Source organism: Macrobrachium nipponense, chromosome 9, assembly GCF_015104395.2.
Source record: "Macrobrachium nipponense isolate FS-2020 chromosome 9, ASM1510439v2, whole genome shotgun sequence".
Taxonomy (NCBI): domain Eukaryota; kingdom Metazoa; phylum Arthropoda; class Malacostraca; order Decapoda; family Palaemonidae; genus Macrobrachium; species Macrobrachium nipponense.
Genome location: NC_061110.1, coordinates 64,022,667 through 64,047,480, shown reverse-complemented (window position 1 = coordinate 64,047,480; position 24,814 = coordinate 64,022,667). Strand labels below are relative to the sequence as shown.

Below are 24,814 nucleotides of genomic sequence, written 5' to 3'. Positions count from 1 at the left end.
AATCGGATAAAATTTTATAGAAAATCGATACTTTCAAGGAATACTGCTGCCAGAAAACAGGTTCTATGGAGGCATATAATAGCGTTCCTGGAGTGTGAGATGGAAGTCAAGTCTCTGGATTCCATTCCAGATATCTTGTGCAAACGATTTCTAGTTTTTTGAGAATTCTCTTTGGTAGCTAGCTGTTCTTCCGTCACTTTGCTTTCTTAGCTTGTTATGAACAACAAGGATAATTCCTCGTAGGACAAGACCTTCATATATGATCTTGAAATCTCATTACTAATCTCTCTCTCTCTCTCTCTCTCTCACTTATGGCCTGAAGTAGAAATTAGTTTCTACTTTCCACTTCAAAGGACATTTTTGACTATAAAGAACATTGCGTCTGAATTAACCGTGAATGCGTCGTGTTTACAACAGCATTTTCTTTTCACCTGGCTGGACTCATTCTAACTGCCTCTCCCCGGCCTTGATCCAGCTCACCTCCCCCCACCCCCACAAACCCCTTACGCCACCCATCGCGCCTTTCTCTTTCCTTCTTCCGTCTCTCGACTTGACGGGCTTCAGGGCAAAAGGCGCCCGTGTAGATCTCATCGCTATTTTTCTTTCCCTCATCTCATCCTCTCTCTCTCGTCTCCTTTCCTTGGCAAGTCAGTTTTGAAAACGCCGCGTTAAAAATATGACGCTGTAGGTTTTCAAACACGATCTTCTTTGGACAGGAACGTACTTGCGTTCTTAGACAGAGCATATTTATCTAAATGGGTAGTTCTGTGATTGGATGTGCCGCCTCAGTGCAAGCACTGACTAATATCTTCCACTCACTCTTTCCTCCTGAGCACCGCTTCCATCACTGTCCTAACGAAGTTGACAGGAAGGACATATAAAGCAGAAAGCTTTTGGGTTTGTAATCAGAGGTCTGACCCGCGCATGTCCTATAATGGCCAGTTTCCAGATATCTCGGGTTCATGACCCATCAACTTCCAGTCCAAACTCTCTGTTCGCAACACTCCTCCACAACTTGTCCATTCTCTCGGCTCCCTACGAAGAAATTGATTACTTATGTCATGATTTCACTGAAGGATAAGACATTTTACTATGTGAATGACTCAACAATCATTTTCATAAAATACCATGTCTTTAAAGCAAAGAGTAAATACTTTAACCTATCCGCGTTGTAGTTATATGAAAATCAAAATAGAAACCAACTTACCGTTGCTGTTGGCATAATGAAAGGTTAACCATGAAGAGGAGCAGGTGGGCCCCGCTTGGGCATAAAGAGCACGTATCGCTTTCATCTGGACTCACGTAACCGCCTAGAAACAGCCTCACATTCGTACTCATGTGAGAAGAATTCTTCAAAAGCAAACGTCGCGGCTTTTGAGTAACAAAAGATCATGACAATAAGATATTCAACAAGATGGTACTAGTCATTAAGAATATCAAAATACTCAACTGACTATTGAACGCGGTTTTTGTATTCTTAGATCTGTTGGTACCATTGAACTCTTTTATGATGAATTTTTCAGGCAAGTTAAACGAAAATAAAAGGATGAGAAAACTCGCATCTCAATCACAATTCAGCTAAATGCGTTTCACCAACTGAAGGCGCTTGAAAATCTGCAAACCGTATACGCTTCGACCAAAGCCACTTCTATTTACCCTCAAACAAATCTTACCCCCGAACCACAAATAGACTCTCTCTCTCTCTCTCTCTCTCTCTCTCTCTCTCTCGTCTCTCTCTCTCTCTCTCTCTCTCTCTCTCTCTCTCTCTCTCGACGGAGGAAAACGATAAACGATAGACAGAAGATTCTAAGTAATCATACTTTGCTACCTACGTCTTCGAGAGGCGGAATATCGGAAAAGCAAGTGAAGTGAAGTAAGAGAGCAAGATTAAAAGCCAAACTAATCATCAGCTATTATGCAAATGTATAATTGACTACATATTTACCGATGACTTTCTGCAGGAAGAGAAGACCTCGAAAATGCATTTCCAAATGATTACACGAAAAGCAAATACCATATAAATCATGAAGTAATAAACAGCGATGATAAAACCATTATAATTAAATAAATTGACCTGGTTGGACATACCTAAATCGGCCATTCAAATACACTCCATCCAGTGAATAAGCAGATCGACGCAATGACCACCAGAAAACAGATCGTGACACTACGAGATGTTCAGGTATCAGCCCGCATATTTTATGTTACGAAGTGACTAACCAAATGCCATTTAATTCTCACTTGAATTACAGGAACACGACCCGACCCTAGATAATGACATTCTCCACCCCGTCTCTCTCTCTCTCTCTCTCTCTCTCTCTCTCTCTCTCTCTCTCTCTCTCTCCAGCGTCGCTGACCATAATTCTTGTGACGTTTAATTTGCGGAAATAAATTAATCAGTCAATCATAAAGGGCATACAGTTTAGGCAATCTTAATACTTATGAAAAAAATACTTGTTTATTGAAAGAGAGAAAATCCCCCGTCCGTCGAAGGATTAATAAATACTTGACTTTAAACAGAAGATGACAATAATTGTCGAGATTTCCTGTCTAAGAACGGGAACCTCGCGCGCAACAGAGTAAATTGCTAATATGAACAAAGTAAGGCGGGAACATTACCCCAAGGTTCTGTAAAAGAAGAGAATATGAAAGGCTGGGAAAGGTTTCTCCAGATGACTATCCTTCAGCATTCGCACTGGTGACGTGGAAAGCGTTTGCACTGAACACCTGGCAAAAGGTCGCCCGGCCTGACATGGAGTTTTTTTTTTTTTTTTTATTTATTTATTCATTTTTTTTGCATTTTGGAATTCATTTACACCATTGGTTTATAAAGCATCCTGGGTTCTATCCATCACCCACAATCAGACAGAATTGTAACCATCCAGGCTTCTTTTTCTCACAAGAATTTAAGGTATACTCTTACTATCAATCCTCCGGTGACATAAATCACGAAGGTAAATATGATATCTAATGTTATTAAATGGTGAAAACAGGTTTCCGTTCATGAAAATTCAAAGATGAATCTTCAGTACGTTATCTGTTCAGTTACTTCAATCGCTGTCAAATGTTGCAATAACAAATCTTCAGAAAATCAAGGAAGCATGAACCAGTAAATTTTATGTAAAGACATGTTACTGGGCTACAGTCGGAGATAAATGACATCTATATAAGATGCGGCCAGGCTCCGAATTGATGGCCCTTATGGGGCCAAGCTCAACGACATCTCCACAGAAAAGCGCTGTCAAAACAACAGAGGACACCATTTTTCTGAATTCCTATCAGATGACGTGATTCAATCAGGATTTCCTTAGTTCTCACAAATGGATCATTATTCTGAAGCCTAGATATGTGCGATATAATGATGCTTCGAATTGCATAACGACACAGAATAAAGGAAACTCGTTGGAGTCGGCGTCTGGCGGAGGGAAGGAACCTCCTCGGAAAAGGAAATGGGACCGTTAATTGCACACACCTCCTCCGCCGCACATCGCAAATACTTTCATTAAAGGGAGAAATTCCTTTGTTCATTCATTAAATGTAGCTTATGAGTGTCTAATATTGGACTTTCTTTTATGAAAAGACTTTCGGAAAAATAGACATCGAACATAAATATTGGCATTTAAACATACGAAAAGAACCAGACAAGGTTATTACGTGAAAGTATACACACACACACACACACACACACACACACACACACACACACATATATATATATAATATATATATATATATATATATATATGTGTGTGTGTGTGTGTGTGTGCATGTATATATGTGAGGTATATGAAATAACACGCACAGACTCTATGTACGATTGCAAGAAAACAGCGCAACTAATTGATAAGAAAATTCCCACACATGCACACATACAAATAAATATATATATTTATGTACAATTACACACACACACACACACACACACACACATATATATATATATGTATATATATATATATATATATATATAGTATATATATGAAAATATATAAAACTGACACGCGCAAACTAAATGGATTCTCTCTGTGTATCTGTGTAAGACTACAGTAAAAACGATACAATTAATGGATAAGTAAGTAAGGGCAGTGCAGGACAAAAGAGACACTGAAGCACTCAAGGAAGCGACATGCATCACGACAAAGGAGGAGCTATCTGAAAGAGAGGTTAGGTCACCTAACTAAGCCTTCAGTCATAATTACTTGGGGTACCTGCAGCAGATGCAAGAGGACACTGCCAGATACATGCTGGACATAATGATGGAGACAACCAAAGGTGCAGAAGGTCCTTCTCGAGCTGACGCTCCACGGAGAAGGCGAGGATGCCGCAGCACAAGAGCCCCGTGATGATCAGAGGTGCTGAAAGGTGATGTAGTACTAGGTGGTGGTCGTAGCGGCCGAGGCTTGGCGAACCACCCCCAACTCTCTCTCTCTCTCTCTCTTCTTTCTCTATCTCTCTCTCTCTCTCTCTCTCTCTCTCTCTCTCTCTCTTGAGGATGGGAGGGCGAGTTGACTCGCTCTACACTGACGGGCGGTATCTTAGCGACATCACGGAGAAAGGAGAGACCAAGATCCCTAAGCAGTAGAAAAAGAGGAGAGTGGATCGTGATGACACTGAATTGTTTTTCTGTTACCCCCTTTTCTCGCACTCTTTCACTTTTTTTCTCGTTACATTTCTCGGTTTTTCCTCTTCACTTCATTTCTCACTCCCGCTTTCGCAAGCAGCGGCAGGGGTCACTTCGAGGCGGCACGAGGGATGCATGTTGCGAGGCGACGACGCAGCAGGAGCGGGAGGAGAGGGAGGAGGAAGGGGCGGACAGGGCAGAAGACACGGGACGCGACCGAGTCGGAGACCCACCGTCTCACCCGAGACGGACGATGCAAACATTTCTGGCCTTTGCTTCGTGTGCAGAAACACAGACTGTCTTACATGGGTCCATCTATACGCTACGCCATTTTGGCCTCTCTCCTCGCTCTCTGGCTCTCCCCTTCGCCAATCGGTACCTTTTACACATGTGAGGGCATTGTCGAATCCCTGAGGTGGAACGGTATCGCACTCAATTAAGAATTCATTCAAATGGGACAGGAAATCTGACATAGCATATAACAAAGCCACACAAAAGAACGCTAGGCTACTTGATGTCAGTGGCGTCGGACATATTCGAGCATATGATAACTACATAAAAAAACAATTGTCAGAACAGATTTGCAGCAAATGTCAGGTTGGCTTCACAGTCAGGCAGATCGCCTACGTCTCTTGAAATGTGTTTTCTATATTACAGCTAAACACACAAACAACCCTTTAGACGAGAAAGAAAGAAACTGCTCGGGAATATATCCAGTGACACAGATATTCAAAATGTTTCAATGAAAACTTGGAGGGATTACAACTACTAAGGCAAGCTTAAAAAATATGAAATCCGAAAATTGCCTAAAAGAAATTTGACCCTCATGATTCTGAAACCACAGCCCAAAGGCGCAACATCTTCATTTCTGCCCATCAACAAATTCGGAAGTGGTGACATGAATTAAGTAACCAAAGTGTCGCTATGGCGCTCCTCTTGAAGGCTCAGCCGCGTTTCAAAGAGTTTCGCTGTGGCAGCCTTCTTCTTCTTCTTCTTCTTTTCTTCTTCTTCTCAGAAGCAAGATAATCTTGGCTGACTGTTGCGTAAAACAATACACCGTGACACTTGCATCGTTATCATATAAGGGTTCTAACATTAAAGAAACTCTTGGGAAAATGTTTATACACGAACAAATATGAATGTAAATTTATGAATGAAATGCAAACAACTACATTCAAAAGTTTTGTCGTATATCAAAAGAACATGTAATGACAATATTAATACTAACAAATAACAAGGAAGTTTTTCAGTGATAAAAAAAACATCATATTACGAATGAAATACATTTAAATCATAAAACTATGACAATGAATAAGTGAAACGATTTTTCCTTAGATATATTAAACAAGTAACACCTACAAAGAGACCTGTCGATGAAATGTTAAAATCAGCTTTATTTTTAGGGTACTAATGAGAATTTGCATGGTTCTCTCTCTCTCTCTCTCTCCTCTCTCTCTCTCTCTCTCTCTCTGCCTCATACACACACAAACACACGCACTTACACACAAGTATACACACACACACATATATATATATATATAGATGTGTGTGTGTGTATGTGTGTGTGCGTATCTGATTATGTCTGTATATACCCAGCAGCGAAGAAGACGGAAGGATGAAGAGAATGACCAGCCCGAACCCGTTTGGATGGGAAGGCCAATCTCTTAAAAAATTGCGGCCTTCTACCTGTTAAAGTTGGAGTGAATTAGGTCTTGATAGTATCTGGATGGGTGACCAAACGCCCCGTGACCCGTTGGTGTTATTCTTAACAAAAAATCCGAACTTGAAAGAGGGAGTTGAGTTGATATTGTATATCAAGGAAGAGATTGGGTGGCTAACTGAACTTCAGCTGTTGCTATCATGACAGACAGGTGAAGGAAGGTCCATTTTGCAAAAACGAAGTTTCTTTACAAAATGGTCATTCAAACACAGTTTGATATTACTGTAAGTTTTTAGATACAGCCACAACAATGCAAATCCTTGATAATCGGATTTCGATCATTTTTCTTAGTAAAGTAAAGGAAGCCATGGCCGCTCTCTTCTCACAAATGAGCAGAAATTCTTTAACTGTGTAGTGGCAAATACTGGTTATTCTTGTCTTTATCGGCGCTCCATGACAAGACTTGCATTTCAGAGCTGAACACGAATGCAGACATTCGTGAGTCAGGAGACACAGCGAATCCGCGTCATTCGTATTTTGATTTCGATTACATATTTGGTAGTGTTCGTTCGCTTGTTCAGTCCACACATCGGACAATAAGCTGTCAATTGGGTAAGCTACTTTTTAGTATGGTGAATATCCTCATCTAAGGCAGTTACTTGGTCTAACCAGCCACAGAGGGAAGAAAGCCAGACTTCCACTGTGTTTCAGCATAACATCCCCAGCACCATCTTTTCCAACGAAACAAAATAGAAATCATAACAGAGTGTTTGTAACGATAGGAATATTTCATTTCGAACCCACACCTCGAAAAATTGAGAGTTAACCGCATAGTATAACAGTTGATTATCAAATGAAATGTCTTACTTGCTATGAAATTGTCAAATGCATTATGCTGAAAAAGATTGTAAATTTCAGTTTTCGATAAATGGGTCAGTGACTGAGAGAATGATTTTCAGCCAAAGCAGTCGGTTGTGGCTCGCTGTTAATGAGAGCAGTAACGATAGAGGAAAACATACAAACAATAATCAAGTTTAGTTTTCTGAATAGTGAAATGATCAGTTTACTATCATCTCACTCATAATCACATTGCTAATGCAAGACTTTGCGCCAGGACTGAGCGTGAGCCACAATATGTGAGCCATCATACATGAACACAAAACAGCTCCCGACCGACACGCGCGTTTGTAGTGGGAATAAAATCTAATGTCTGGCCCTCCTTTACATACGTATTCACTGAGAACATCTGTTCTTATGCCGGATCCTGGATAATAATACATTCACAATGTTATCACAGTGACTGGAAACACACCCGCAATAAAATGCCAAAGGAGAAACCGAAATAGAATTTTAAGGCCTGCAAGAGGAATTTAGTGCTCAGACAACATTCGCCTGCTGGCTTCGTTTCAGTGATGGATTAAATGACTGGTACAACAATTAATATGTTTCAACAACCTTAAGGTGGTATGTGTTCAGCTAATTTAGGTGTATCACAATGACAGTTCCACAACATGTGTATGAGTGTATTTAAATTGCTAACACACACACACACACACACACACACACACACACACACACACACACATATATATATATATATATATATATATATATATATATATATATATATACATATATATAAGAAGAGTGTGTGAATGTTTTAACAGTTTAACAGTGAATTAAGTTTACCACTGTCAAGAACTAATAAAACAAAATCATCCGAGGACTGAAGCGAGGTTAATTACGCCCAATTAAATTCAGGGCTTCACAACTTAGAACATTCGTGGCATGAACCACTGCAGCATGCGCTAAGAGCACGAAGCAAGCAAGGCAAGCGCCACACACACACACAAACACACTCGGCGTGAGATTCTCTTCAATCATGTATTCAAAATAATAAGTGAGACATGTCGAATCTTTGAGAAATAATGGAATACTGATGAAAAAAGACAAATAAGGATTCTGTTCTTTTGTTTCCATTCACACTTCACTAAGCCAGGAGCACAGTTAGAGACCCAGCAAAAGTTTTAATGAGTTTTTCTCGCAATCCCCGCAAAGGAAAAAAAGAAAAAAAAAGAAAGAGCAAATCTTATCTTGCACCCAACTCGGGATTTGCTGCTACTTTTCGGTAGTAAATTTGTGAAAATCAGCTCTTACGCTGAGAGGAGCGGACAACTTCAGCACTTTCAATGAATGATAGAGGAATTATCTCATTTTTTTTTTTACACTAGAAACGTTCATTGCTATAATAATAATCAAGCATTTTTTGTCGCGAAAATTGCTAGAAATATGATTAAAGGAAAACGTATTTACATTAAAAATCCTTCAATGTCGATAAATAAAATTCGTTGATAAATATAGATCTCGAAACAAAATAAAACAGAGGATTTACAAGCACTATAGCCTTCGCTGACTCACGAATTGTGCAGACTCATGAATTCACCTCAGATACTAATCTGGAGAAGCAATGCCTCCAGCTCTAAAAAGACCGAAGTAACGAGGCTGCTGTGGCATTGTTACAGCTGCATTATGTGTTGGCGCAACCAAGCACACTGAACAAATATACATATGTATATTTGTTTATATGCACCAAGCTGCATATAAACAAATATACATATGTTTATATATGTGTCATATATATATATTATATATATATATATATATATAATATATATATTATATATATATATACCTATCTTACTACACACACACACACACACACACATATATATATGTGTGTGTGTGTGTGTGTGTGTGCGCGCGCGCGTGTGTGTGTGTGTGTGTATTTGTATCGCAAAGCCAAGAAAGCATACGCACATAAGCTGAAACACCAATCCAGTATGTTTAAGAAAGAAGCTCCGATACGAATACACGCTTGTAAGGAAGCGCTTGAAGAATGTGGAAAAATGAAGATTATTATCAGTTTCAGAGAAATGCGGGAAGACGACGAATGGCTGTTTTCCGAGGGAAGAAGGATTTATCCTGGCAAACATTTTAGAATGAAAATGATTTCACGTTATTCCAAACGGTTAGGCACACTCAACTCCAAGTGTTTGTACGAATACGATACACGAATAAAGTTCTTGCTTCAGCCCCAAAATATCTGTCTGGCAGAGAATGAATTTTCCGGGGCGTGCAACCCCAAGTGCTAAAAACTGGAGGTGACGAAGAAAAATGTTCCTTGCGGACTGGAAAAATGTGAGTTCGCTTCATCATTTTCCCCCAGAATGATTCAAAATTGTCGTTCGGGCTCAAGAACTGCAAAGGCTCCCTAAGCAATCACTCTCTCCAAGGGAAGCCATGCATACCATGATCACATTTCATTTAATTATCAAAGCACAAAATGTTCTGTTACCAATGTGCAAAAGAACTGACAGACCACAAATTTGCATAGCTGAACGGCACTGCGTTTACAAGCACGCAAATCTTGGATCTGTCTTCCTCTCGCTCATTTCCTCACGGAATTTCTCCTCTCTCTCTCTCTCTCTCTCTCTCTCTCTCTCTCTCTGTCTTCTGTCTCGAGTGAAATGCTTCGAGTTGAAATCCGTGAGTGTTATCAGTACAATAGTTTCCAGAATGATAAAAGGAAGAGTAAATGATTTTAAGATCGACAAAAAAGCAAGACGGAGTATCATCTCGCTCCTCAAAGCGTTGCATTAGTTTTGGATGAATCGCCGTCATTGCTTCACCTACTGTCGACAACCACCACCCTCCAGATTCATTTCGATCCTTGATGGCCTTCCAGTCATCTCAGGTTGCAAGCAGAGTGACGTTACAAACCATGCAAAGAGCTAAGCCTGAATGACCTTGAGGTACTTGCGGCATCTCTAAAATGCCTTCACAGTCCGTGTTACTCTTCAATGCTGTATCTTTCTAAGGAACTTTCAAACGGATGTTCTTCAGATTTCTGAAAATTGAGTAAAAGCGCGGAAAGTAGAAATGTGCATGTATATTTATACATAGCACGCCCTTTTTTAAGTTAAAAAGGAATAATGATTGCGCATCTACGAATGATACAAGTAAAATGGTTGATAGGAGAGTTTGCAAAATATTTATAAGATACCAGTATTACAGAAAGACATATGCGGTTGGATAAAAGACATAATGAGAAATATTTGTACTGTGTCCAGTAATGAAAAATAGAAGTTTAGTGAAAATGGTATCGTCATGCACAATACTATCTCACCAAAATACTAGTTTTAGCAGATAAATGGTATTCTTACTTATTATGAGAGAGAGAGAGAGAGAGAGAGAGAGAGAGAGAGAGAGAGAGAGAGAGGAAAGTGCTGGAGGAGGGAAGTCCGCCCCCCTGTAAGTTCATTTTCCGAGAGAGGGGAAGCATCGCTTTTTGTGTTACCGAGGACGTCACCGGAGGAGGGAATTCGATTTTATAAAGTTTCTCGAGGCTCTTTCTGATTTTTGGTGACAATGTTACATAAGTTTCGTGTAAAGAAAGGCACGAACTCTTTCTTTGCGCAACAATGACAACATACGTGGTAAATTCGCAGAAACTTGAAAATTCCTCTTAAACAATTCCATGCGGCCATAGGATTCTTGCTTCCCTGAAGTTTGCCTAATTCTACGAGCTGTCATTTTACGACAAACTCAATTTCCACCAGCGAAACAAAATCTGTTTACGCAAACTCTGATTACTTTTTACTTTCTGGCCTCGGTCGCAAAGGCAAGTCGACAGCCATCTCTTCGTACTATAAGATAAAAGGCCCAGAATTAATAGAGTATCGATTAGGTTGTTTTTTGCCAGTTGCTGTTCCGAGCGCAAGTCACTCCCGCCTCTCCCGCCATCTCGGCCCCTTTCTTGAGTCACCCACAGGGCCTACGAAACCGCTTTCCCAAAATGGACCTACTCGCTTTTCCTTGCTCAAAACAAACCTTCAGAATGTATACTCGATAAGTCATATGCAAATGAGGCAAGCGTCTGATGTTCTTCCTGGGCCAGCAAATGATGTGCAATATGGGATATTTTGAACACTGATGTGTATTTGCCTTCAGATACACATCAGTTAAGAGCATCTTCACTAAAATCTCTAGATAAGATAACAAGCGCCCACACACACACACACACACACACACACACACACACACTCGCATACACATATACTACTGTATATACAGATATATCGTGTATGGGACTACGTTCAGTAACTAATAAGTAACAAAATTCATGGCATATTTAACTGCATAACCGCATACTCCCGAATATTTGTGCTAATGCAAATTGCATATTCATTCTAAATAGAATAAACTGTAACCCTGTGAATACAATCATACATTCATTATTCCTCAACTCATGCATATTTAAAGGGAACCTCCCGAGGCTTCCCCTGATGCGAGGGAGGCGGAGACAGAGATCAGGGATCAGAAGATTCTTAGGGCTCAGAGAGAGAGAGAGAGAGAGAGAGAGAGAGAGAGAGATTGAATTTTAATTGCATTCGGTGATAGGTAATTCTACACCGAAATAATGATGAGATATGGAAAGTGAGAATTGCACTCTGTTCAATGACGATCGCTCATTGCCATTATTATTTTCTAAAAGAATAAAGGAGGGGTCTTTGAAGAATGTCAGTTACTCTTACCAGCAACTGACAGATAGTATCCATTTCCGCAAGAGTATAAACACAAAGTGGTAAACGGCGAAAATCATCCTCATGGCTACAAAAATTGATAAATGAATAATGTATGTCTATAAAAAATAAAATGAATACAATAAATAATATATTAAGTACATTGGAAGGCAACTCCAGGTAAAGAATTCGCAATGAACCTTATGATAAATAGAAGTTTAGTGAAAATGGTATCGTCATGCACAATACTATCTCACCAAAATACTAGTTTTAGCAGATAAATGGTATTCTTACTTATTATGAGAGAGAGAGAGAGAGAGAGAGAGAGAGAGAGAGAGAGAGAGAGAGAGAGAGAGAGAAAAGGCACTTTTTCTTGTTTGTTTATGGACGATCCACAGCAACAATGCTTCGTTAGTTTGAACACATGAAATCATTAACTAAACACTAAGGTTCAAAAGCCATAACAAGCGCGCAATGCGTCAAGTGATCGGAGAGAGAGAGAGAGAGAGAGAGAGAGAGAGAGAGAGAGAGAGAGAGAGAGAGAGAGAAAGGGACGATGAAAAGTCTGCGGTCCACGACTGCCTAGTTTCATTTACTCCTGCTCTTGCAATGTAGGTATTTATGTATACAACAAAAGTTCAGTCTATAAGGTTTTGAATCTGTCTATTCATATATTTGTCTAGGAAGCTATTACTGATGAAAGTTATTTATAATACAGGCAGGTAACATCATAGCTGCATAAATTACTTATCATAATTCCCAATAAGCATCATTATTTCTGCAGAGCACCTCTTGGTTTCACGAACACAAGGGCCAGTTACACCAAAGAACAGCATTCCAGTGAATAAAACTTTTTCAAAGAATGATTGGAAAAAGATGATTGAAAATGCGACAGAAAGCTATGAATTTTACGCGTTAGACCTACTGCGTCCGCATTTTTATCAGCTGGAGCACAACGCTTAAGGACAAGATCTTTGACAGGTTATGAGTACACAATATCAAATAAAATGTTAGTTTTTGCAAATCATAAGGAACTGATATTACATCGTAATCATGAGAACACGAGAATATTCAGAATAAGAATCATTTAGGCCTAGAATAATTTTCAAATAATTAAATTCAACGATTTTTAACCACGTCTAACACATAACGAATGAAAACAAATATCAAAACAAAACAAAACAGAGGAGAAAATGGTGGTAATGTCGTCACCAGCTGTGACTCATCGAGAGAGAGAGAGAGAGAGAGAGAGAGAGAGAGAGAGAGCCTATACACCCGCTGTGGTTGAATCAATATATTTAAGGGGAAAGGGTATGTGGTTAAAACCTTCATAGATTTTCATTACAATGTGATATATTTATAAACTGCAGGCGCTTAATTGTGTTGCAATATTCGATTATATTATGATATATCACGTGGGTGATAAAGCACACAAACGTAAAGAGCGGGCGAAAGGGAAAGCTAATGAAACATATGAAAAGGGAACGAGGGAAAGGCAACTATGAGTCATCTTGTAGGCTGGAAGATCCGGAGGTTACACCCGGGTAGGGGACTGGGAGGGGGCGGGAGGGGGTGGGTTTGGGGACGGATGATGATGATGATGATGATGATGATGATGAAAGGGAGAGGCGAGCAGGAAGGCACAAAACCAGGGATTTAAAGACCACATAAACTCGCAGACCAATTCAAGAGGTTTCGCTCGCTTTTAGATATTTTTTTTTGCATCACTTTCTCTACGAATCTTCAAGACATCATGTATCATGACGCGAGGGCCTGAACATTCCACATAACCAATTTGTCAAGAAAAAGGTCGGGCAGAAATTTGAAGTCCCGGTGAATATTGTTTTGTTCTGAAATCAGTCATGACACCAAAATCTGACATTCAAGAGAATGTGGCCATCAGTGCTCCCACCATGCATCACGACTCTAACATTTCAAATGTTATGGCAACGACCGCACATACACGTTACTTCAAAATCATACCAAGGCCCTGTGCTCCATCATTCAGTACCCAGTTCATTTTCCTTGTGTAAAAATGTCAAAGGATTTAACTGAGCTTTTTTTTTCAGATAAAAATGCAGAATTTAACAGACTGTGGAGAGAGAGAGAGAGAGAGAGAGAGAGAGAGAGAGAGAGAGAGAGAGAGAGAGAGAGATTAGAAAAGTAAAAAAAAGTTACTAATTACTGGTGCTAAATCAGCAAAATTAGGAAAAGCAAGAGAGCTGCATCACGAAAGGTCCCCTCGAGGGTCACAAGCGAACTTTTGAATGGAAATCATTGAGAGACGCTTGATCCTTCATGTTCAATATGAAGACAGCATTCCACTCCTATCTAGCTGAAAAATAGACTACAGTAGTTATAACAATACTCCAGTAACGATAACCAAATTCAACTCAGATTGAGACTGAAAAGGAATGACTAAAAATGGTAAAAGAATCAATGGAGAGAAACATCGCTGATCGCACGGGAACATCAGAAACAGCTGGTTACAACGTAGAAAGTGAAAGTCGGGGGAGGGCGGGTGGGAGGGGTGGGGGATGATGTAGGTGGCTGAGCAGAGGAGAGTGATGATGTGCCTGGAAGAGACCCGGTGTGAAAATGCCAGGAAACCAGCCAACTCTCTTGATCTACCACCTTAAAGCCTAACCACTGCCTAATGCATGAAGAGGAAATTCTAACTCAACGGGATGAAAATTTCTTAGCGAATGAGATGAACTTTCGTACATTTCCATCCTTTTCCTGTTGGAATGTTGTTCCATCTGACAAGACAGTAAATGACACAATCTCACAAACAGGCACTTCCTTGAGGTGCACACATTTTCGTTCATTGATTCATTTTTACCCTCATTACCCACAAAATTATTTGCATTTTCTGAGAAGAGAGAAATCTAACTGCTAAATACGTGTGTACGCGTGCACGATTCACTTAAAAATCTACAAATACCTGTAAAATCGAAAAAAAGTGTATCAAGGGAAATCTGTTATGATGAAAAACTTTGCATCCTCTGACACGAAAGCTGCAAAATATGTGTCAGCTATTAACAACCACAAGGAATAACAAACACTACCCCAGATGGGCTTTACTTCACTGTGCATCCTGCAACGAACACCGAACACTTTTGGCCTCCGGCAATTTAAACACATTTTTGTTTGTGGGAGGCCGATGGTTCGCCCAGTGGTGAAGGCTGTACCAATCCTTTGGTGATTAAACACGTGCGTCTCTCTCTTTGGCAATCATTAAGCGTCGTGAAGCCAACCTGATTTTGCGATGTCTTTTTTCCAGAAAGTTTAAACCGTGAAAAACAGTTCCATCCAAACACACAAATCTGTTTCATATTTTCCCAAAAACATTCTCTGTGGACATTGGGATAAAATTTAACAACGTAATTTCACACTGAGTGCAGGACCGCCGAAGGCGAGTGAGAGGGAAAACAACCGTAGCATATCATTCATTCTCAACTACACATCAAAGCGGAAAGTGAGAGTGCAGACGGTGACATCATCACTCGATAAGACTCTTCCAAGATGAATAATTGAGAACCCGCGAATGACTCCAGAGGAGAGCGTCCTTTCCAGTTATGTTATTTTTCATTGTCAAGGACACTCACGGCGGAAAGGTTTCTTACACTATTTAACTATCACAAGAACCCCCACCCCGGCAGCCCTGTTCTTTTCCAAGTTCTCATATCGCTGTCGGGCGGTCGTCCTGCGACGCAACAAAAGACACGGTAAAAGAATTCAGTCCTCAACGAAGAGGAGTGCTTGCATCCGTACAGTTGGACAGCAGGGCAGCTGGAGTGCATGTGTATGTGTGTGTGTGTGGGTGCCACCACCGCCACCTTCTGACGAAGACCTTGGCATTGGCACCACCAACACCACTCAGTCACACAACATACCGACAAACGCACAAACCACCAACAATGACATCGCGCAAGACAAAACCCACAGCACCATAAGGTTAATCACGCTCCAAGCTCATGTCATAGAATTTGTCATTCAAGTTCGGGAAAATGGACCTTTGAACTCTCCAATGGTATAACAGGTAATGATATAATATTGAGCTTTGGGACTCTGGAAAGGTAAAGAACATTCTGAGCCTCCGTTTTGCATTATCAGCCACGAGGAAGCAACGCGATCGATCGATGGACGTTGCGCAGTGTTCGTTTTCTGTTGTTAGTTCTGAGTTCGTTTTCTTTAGTGACGGAATGCTGAGAGAGCGCTTCACAGAAAATAGGTCTCTGGATGCTTTCCCATAAAACGAGAGGTCAGCAGGGACGGAGCAAGACGCCTTGGCGCCAATCTAGCAAAACTCGCAGAATATTTTCTCGCCCTGTTATGGTTCATTCCACGATATTACTGACTTCTCAGTAGATATATAGTACAGATCACAGGCCACTGTAGTATACAGTGCAGTCACACGAAAGATTTCAATGCAGTTACAAGGACCCGTATGAAATCCTTATGGGGCCCATCAACAACATGCTTTTTAAAACACAGCAAAAGGAGACCGAAGAACTGAGCAACAGGGTGTGACCATTTTCCAAATATTATTAATGAATGAATAACCTCAAGATCCAATGAATAAGTAAAATCATAACTCATAATATGCTTAACGCTCCACCAGTTTAAAGGTTTAGGCATGACCAAACATTTTGCTGAGAACGAAGCTTACCGAGAAGACTAATATGGAAAAGTCTTCGAACTTTCCTTATGGGGCAGTCAGTTTCAGGCTCTCCCAAGCTAAAATCAGCTTTACTCGCGGCGGCAGATTGGGAGGAAATGAGATTTGCCAGTGTTTCATAAAGCGCCTTATTGAAAAATACGAACTTTTAATTATACGAACAAACACACACACGCAGAGTCCGTTAGTTTCCGTCGTGCTTACTTGATATGTTACGAAACGTGGAATAATAAAACACAGTAGAGTCTGTAATACGTTGCTCGATTGTGTCACGAATGGTCACAGTGGTGACGCAAGGACCTGCAACTGAAAGCTGCAGAGCTTCTAAAAGATCCAGAATGCATCAGTAGAACAACAAAGGGAGAACATCGAAATTCACCGAGTTAGAAAATGGAGTAATAATGAGAGCTTCCATGCGGGGGGTGATGGGGGAGCGGGGATGAGGTTCAAGTGTCTAGACGCCTCTATAAAATGACGGTAAACAGTATATAGTCGAAAGACTATAAAGAAGGCTATAAGGCCATGTCCAAGGATTTCTCGGTCTGCTAATCAATACATTGGCTGAGAGAGAGAGAGAGAGAGAGAGAGAGAGAGAGAGAGAGAGAGAGAGAGTGTCTAACAACAAACCCAAATAATTTTTTCGTACGTCATTCCTCTCAGGAATCGTTTCAGTTCAAGCCATAGTAACGTGCATGGTATCGCTGTCGATGCAGAAGTTGAAAGCTGATATAGTATGATATTCATACACATACATATACATACACCCACACACATATATATATATATATATATACACACACAACACACACACACACATATATATATATATATATATATATATATATATGTATATATTATAACACACACACACACACACACACACACACATATATATATATATATATATATATATATTATTTATTATATATATATATATACATACTATATATATATATATATATATATATATATATATATATATATATATATATATGATATATATATATCTTCATCCTTTTCAGTCACATCTTTCTTGTTTGAAGATCCCAGTGAGACAGTGTGATGGGGTTTTCAGCAGACCATGTGAGTCATCGCTAGCCTCGTCTTGCCCTGCACTCAGGCATAGGCTAGTGTAAATATATAACGCGCACAAGCTTATAACATGGATGTGTAAATAAGAGAAGACAGGATAATCTAGTACATGAAAGCGCAGACACACGGAACAAATACACACGTGAATGCGTTCATACTCATAAATACATGAAAATAAACACGTAAACAATATTAGTACTACTATTTGGATATGGAATCATTAAACCCATATAAAGGGGAATACTTGTTTGTTAAGTGTATGCACAGAAATAAACATACACACAGAAATCATTCGTTTCTGGAACCCGAATTTATATATCCGTATTCTTGAAAGAAAACAACAAGTGTTGGCAGCACTAGCAAGGAAACCCGTCCTTCAAGGAATAGCAACAAGCAAAAGCGTAAGGTAAGGTAGGGTAAAGGGAGGGAAGGGAGGGAACAGCGAAATATACGAAGGAAGCATCTGTGGAGGGTCGGGTAATAGCAGGCCTTATTACGAATACCGCTGAGGGAGAAAATATGAAGGATACGGGAGAAGGCGCCCAGAATACCGCACATGAAAACAGTTCTCTGAACTGCAGCATTCTGTAGTATTATTATTAGAAACCAACAGCAGTATCTTCAGAGCAGTAAACAGTATGTACTCGTATAACATATGTATAAACGCGACGATAAATACGTAATGATAATGTAAAACAATTTATATCTTATTTATAGATACACATCGATTTAATTTCTGTCCGGAGACAAAAAATCAGCTCATACAAAATTGCAACGAAAGATGGCAGGCATATCAGTCCTCTCACTTTAGCTCTACCTCTATGATAAAGAAAAAGTCTAAGCCTGGACTCTCGTAAAAATATCAAAACAACTTGTAGGTGGTGTCAGAAATATTTCAAGGAAAGAACCGAAGTAACTACAGCACTTATAATTATAACGTCTCATAATTTTAGTATTGTATATATGAAGACAAATATTTTCTGATAAAAAATTCAGTATCGATAACTATGTAGAGAGCCTGAGAAAGCCTCCTCAGCTCCCAATATCAGCCGGGGCTCATAAAAATAAAAGTCGGACAAACTCTAAAGAAACTTTATGTCATCCTTGACGTATTTTCGAGAATAGGCAATAGCAGATTTTCATTATCATTAATAATAATAATAATATCTCACCACTGACACTATCGTTGTGAAATATACCACCACCTTTATTGACGATCCTGTTGCACCCATCACTATCGCAACAACAGAGTGAAAAAAAAAGACTAAGCAAATGGATAAGACAAAGAACCGCAGTTCCTGCAAAGACGAATGAGGCAGAGGGGGAGGGGTGAGGAGAAGTAGTTGGGTGAGTGAGGAAGGGGAGAGGAGGCCCAGAGAAACCCAATCCATGACGTCACAACACATCAGCCAGTGTAAAGAAGTTGTAAATGATATCCCCTGAGGCCTTCAACTAAACTGGAACGAACTGGCAGCGTTTTCTGCAAGAGAGAGAGAGAGAGAGAGAGAGAGAGAGAGAGGCGGGGCTGATTGATTGTGATTATAGTTTTGAAACACTTTCTTGAGGAATCATATGGGAAGGCATATTATGAAAGACAGATCCTGTATACTCAAACTAAAAACAAATACTAATATAGCTGTCATGAAGTCTAATGGTAATCCTCATTTCTTAATTGATACTGTATTTTCGAAGGAAGTCCAGATACCATGCTACGTACGTAATATATTTGTTTGTGAAAAACCTTCTCGATGTAGTTCTTGTTGTTACTTTTCAAGTAGGGTCATTTTCATAGTGCTGGCTGTTTAGAGGACACCTTGAGAGACAAAGAGAAATTTGAAAGTTGCTCTACGTAAGAGAAAAACATGTACTACGACTTGATCGATCACATCGTGGTATCGAGATTCATAACTACTGTAAGAATATCTATGTATTTACTACGACACACAACACACCACACAACACACCACACACAACACACACACACACATATATATATATATATATATATATATATATATATATATATATATATATATACATGAGTATATAACCAGAAATCACAAATGTTGTGTTGGCCGTTAACCGATCTCCAACAACAAAATACAGCGCACCCTTTTCTCCTCTTCTATACTTATGCCTTGAATGTAGTATATCAGTAATCGAGTGAACAGTTACAGTAGATTCTAATCAAAGGCAAGAAAACATTTTCCAAAATGCTTCAAATTAGCACCTATATTTATTTACAACGAGTATTTTTTGCAAAATTTCCAGTGCATTTCGGTAGGGTGATGAGAAGCTAAGAATTTTCGGTCTGGCGACTAAAAATTGCCTGATGCCTGCAGAAATGCGATCAACCTTTGCCTCTTAGGGAAAGAATCCCCTCTCATAGGTGTTAGGAATTAGTCTTTCTATTGATCAACGAAGTTTATGCTTTTATCTGTGCTGGAGTGTGTGTGTGTGTGTGTGTGTGTTACACCGCGATATCTCAAGAACGGATGAGCGGATCTTGATTCTTGATGGAACTTGGCGTGAATTCGCCTCCTCGAGAGGATTGAGATTTGGGAGGACTAGGCTCTGAGTTAACGTCCGGTTGTCATAGAAATGAATTGACTTATTACAAATATTAAAGTATTCGGAGGTTTAAATCCTCCATAACCAGTGACATATACGTACTATGTGGTATCCTTTTTCATATTGGAAAATTTTCATTGGCAGTTTCCTTATGATTAATTTTACGACTGTGATCATAAAGGTCACAAGTAGTGCCTCGATGTTTATGAGATACCCCCATATTAGCAGGACTAATGGGAATAGGCGGTCGTTCATCCGGTTATCAAAACAGTATTTCAGATAAACTGGGTGACCGAACGGTCAAACTTTTGGCTTGCTGAGAACAAGAGGGCCGTGCCCTTCAGGTTCCATTCCTTGCGATAAAAAAGGCGTATGTTGGATATATATATATATATATATATATATATATATATATATATATATATATATATATATATATATATATATATATATGTGTGTGTGTGTGTCACTATACTCTGTTTTTTTCCATCCGTCCATCCGCCCCTGGTGGTCGCGCATGGTAACACTGCGTCCCGGGCTTTAAACAGGTACGCTATGTCTAAGTTTTGGGTAAATAAAAGGTTATCTGGTGTACATTTGCAACTGAAAAGTGTTTTAATAATTTACTGTATGCGAATGACACCGTTAATATTCGAAATAGGATATTATTTAAAGCCCGGGACGCAGTGTTACCATGCGCATACACCACAGGTGGATGGACAGATGGAAAAAAACAGAGTATAATACATGCGTGATTCTTTTATATATCCAAATTAAATCTACAAATTGAAGTCACTAACACTGATGAGTGCATCTGCATCGGCCAGGATTCAAACCATGATCTGGTCTAGCAATAACAATGGACAGAGTCTTGAGCCACCTTATGATGTCCTATAACCATACATACAGATCAAACCACAGGAAATGAGTGAGATTTATATATGAAATCTAGGCCACAAAGTCAAGTACTGGGGCACTCTCCTCCATTCAAAGCTGAAGAAAGAGAAAAGATACCCAGGAAATAAAGCTGAAATACAAGGAAGGACCTGGGAGAAAACTCCTAGTTGTATTGAGAAGTAATAATGAAACGACAGGTCGATTGAAGAAAGGAATAGGAAGCACAAATGAGGTAAAAACAAAAGACGAAAAAGTGGGCGCAGTGAGGGGCCGAAGGGATGAGGCTGCAGGAACTGACTCAGTGACTGAGACACCGAACACTTTTGTGTTGCTTTAACGTTGACTCGGTACGATGTTGAGTTTAAATGAAAGAGGGTCACAGAGAACATAAAGAATGACCAGAATCAGAGGAAAAAGGTCAACAAAGACTAAGAATCAACGTAACAAGTTAAAAATCAAATAATATAGAAGATAAGAACAAGCTGAACAGGTGGTTATACAGAAACATTCGAAGATCTTTGACATTGAATGTGCCAAGTTGATTACTTTCTAGATACTTCAGGAATACAGATTCAGTAATATCTTTATTTCATAAATTATTCTAAAAGAACTGTGGCATAGTCACATTCAGTCCCATAATAATGAAAATGATTCATATTTAATAATTATGCATTTGACACTTGTGTTTATAACCTATATTTATGATGGAAAATCCTGATTGTGTTCTATATTGTTTGCAATATTATATATTTTCAACTTGCTGCCTCACTTTTAACGGCGACCTATTTTTTCTCTATTTTTGTCCCACCTTTTATCTCTGTAGCCAGTTTCATTACCGTCCCCTTGTGCCTTGAGAGTACAGAGTAACACGAAAGCGTTCGGTACCTTCATCTTCTGTTCAAATCCTGTCGCGACTGTATCTATATATGAATATATTTATTCATGAATGTACATATATTATATACCTTAAACTATGCTCCCTTCTCCTTTTTAAAGTTGATAAGAAACTTCCATCTTGAGCAAAATGAGGTCATCCAATTAAGGGGACGCAAGGACAGAGGGTTAGAATTAGGAGGTAAAATGGATTCAGGATTAAGCATAAACATATGCATGTTAACTGAGAGAGAGAGAGAGAGAGAGAGAGAGAGAGAGAGAGAGAGAGAGAGAGAGAGAGAGAGAGAGAGAGAGAGAGAGAAATAATACATACACTTGATTCTATAGACGTTTTGCGTAAGTGACTGAGGTCATACAACGCGACCTGGTAGTCTTCTTGATATTCAGTCCTGCTTTCCACCATCATCCTGACAGTTGTATACCTAGACTTCCAGTACACCATTTAACCATTTCCTGAACTTTTTGTTCATCAAAAAAGTGTGTTCTTTATTATTAGTTAGTCAAGTGAATAGTGGATAATCGTGCTATCTGTCTCTTCTTTTCTTTAAGAAGCAGAGACGAAATCTCATTGAGAACAAGAGTCACTTTGACTCTCCTGCTGATATCGGTTGCATATTGCATTGAACTTATAATTAACACTACATAGAAGATTTAAGAAGCGCTCAGGACAGAGGCACAGAAAGAAATACTCGAAATCTTTGGTGGCAACGTTCCAATAGCTTTATGGGTCTTTTATCTTCATATTATTCTAATGTTTTTACAGTAAAAGACATTTGTGTATATACATACACATACTACTACATTACATACATATATATATTATATATCCATATTATATCATATATATATATATATATATATATAGACATACATACAATACACACACACACACAAATATATATATTATGTATAATATATACTTATATATATATAGTATATATTATATATATACTATATATATATATATGATATATATTATATATAACTATATATATATATATATATGTATATATATATATATAATATATATATATATATATGTGTGTGTGTTATTTGGGAATAATTTGTCTCTTATGCAATTTCTATTGAAGTCAATGGCATTGTTCGCAGATACTATCTTCTAATGAAGACTTTGAATCAGTCTATAGGTCTTTTTCTGTTCTACAATCTTCTCATCTTTCTCGGTGGCTTCATCAGGACTGGATTATAAAACTTTGTAAGTCGATTTGTAATCCAGTCCTGATGAAGCTGCTGATAAAGGTGGAGAAATGGTCGTTCGACTAGAAAAAGTAAACGACAAGAGTCCAGAATTGATTGCCCTTATTCCTGAGTAGCTTGGCAGAAGAGAAAAATTTATAGACTGATTCAAAGTCATGATGTAAAGACAGTATCTGCAATTAGTGCCATTGACTTTAATAGGAATTGAATATATATATATATATATATATAATATATATACTGTTGCATTACATAAAAACTTCATATACATTGTATAGTGTATGTATATATATATATATATGATAATTTATAAATATATACATACATACTATATATATCTATATATATTATATATATATATATATCATATATATACATACCATACATTTATATTATTATTATATAATATAATATTATATGTATGTATGTATGTATAGTATGTATGTATGTATGTGTGTATGTATGTATGTATTTATATATCATAAACGCATATATGTATAATCTGCAAACAGATCCAATGACATGCAACTTTCTTGCCCATTGTGACTGACCGTTCTTTTCCTTCATCACCCTCCCTTCCATGTTCACCCTCTTTCAGTGACCATGAAATCTGAAGAATTCCCCTGAGTTTATTCTCGCGCGGTAGCTGGCTGACCTCCCGCTGTTGTTGTTGATTTGGTTTGTGCCGTTTGAGAAGAGAACTCCTACGGCCATCATAACCTTGACGCAGGAGTTGAGCCAAGACTCCGTTGTTAACTCCAAGGCATCTCAATAGGCCCTCAGCCTTCCAGAACCCTCCCACGTGGAAAGACAAATCATTTATGTTTATTGATGAAAACTAACGATAATTATGAAACAGTTCTTCATGTTTTCAATGTGCATCGATTCAAAGAACAAACATTTGGCTTATCAAGTAGAATGGGGATGTAAGTCATACATACATATTTATGCATGTAAATGAATGATGCAATTCACCGTCATAAATACACGACAAACGCTTGTTTTAACGCTGAATAAAAATGCAAGGTGTGATGCAAGTACCTACCTATTAAAATTCAAGATAACATTATTCAGAAAAAATATTAGTAATCTCAACACGCGTAGTCAGTATTCACTTAGAGTGAGCGTTTATGGGCCTCTTCAACGCAACAGCATGCATAAACACCTGACGGAGCTCAATATTATGATAATGAAATGTAAAATTCTGTAGTAAAATTCCAAACTATTGCTACTATTACACTTAACCATGATCAGAAAGGTGAAACATTAATTCTATGATTGTTTTGAACACATACTTCCCTCAGTGTTAAAGTCTTGATCACACTGGAAAGGTGACGATTTCTGAGTGACCTCATCATATGAGTAAACCTGACCTACTTTCCAGGTCATAGCTTTATTTTTCTGACAAAATGCCTAAATTTCATCCTTTAATTCATTTCTGTTTGAAACACAAAACACCTTCCATTATTCTAAAGTTGAATTACTATTCTCTAAATAAAAATGTAATGAATTATGGTATTTGATAAATTAACCGTGCAAATACAAACACACGCACACAGTACAAAAACACGCATATATATATATATATATATATATAT

General features: G+C 38.7%; 1 protein-coding gene across 14 annotated transcripts in view; it reads right to left on the bottom strand.

Moving 5' to 3' along the window:
• Positions 1-24,814, bottom strand: part of LOC135217998 (DIS3-like exonuclease 2) — a 445,369-nt gene that overhangs the window by 110,909 nt on the left and 309,646 nt on the right. Inside the window, exons 1-2 of one of the 14 annotated variants that reach the window (XM_064254130.1) lie at positions 15,638-15,779; positions 4,200-5,031 (exon numbers count right to left, since the gene is read on the bottom strand). The exons of 12 other annotated variants lie outside the window; for them this stretch is intronic. In XM_064254130.1, the coding sequence (XP_064110200.1) occupies positions 4,200-4,252 (53 nt within the window). In that variant the 5' untranslated portion in view covers positions 4,253-5,031; positions 15,638-15,779. Of the gene's footprint in view, positions 1-4,199; positions 5,032-15,637; positions 15,780-24,814 lie in introns of those variants that run through there. One more of the 14 variants, XM_064254133.1, reaches the window with a different exon arrangement.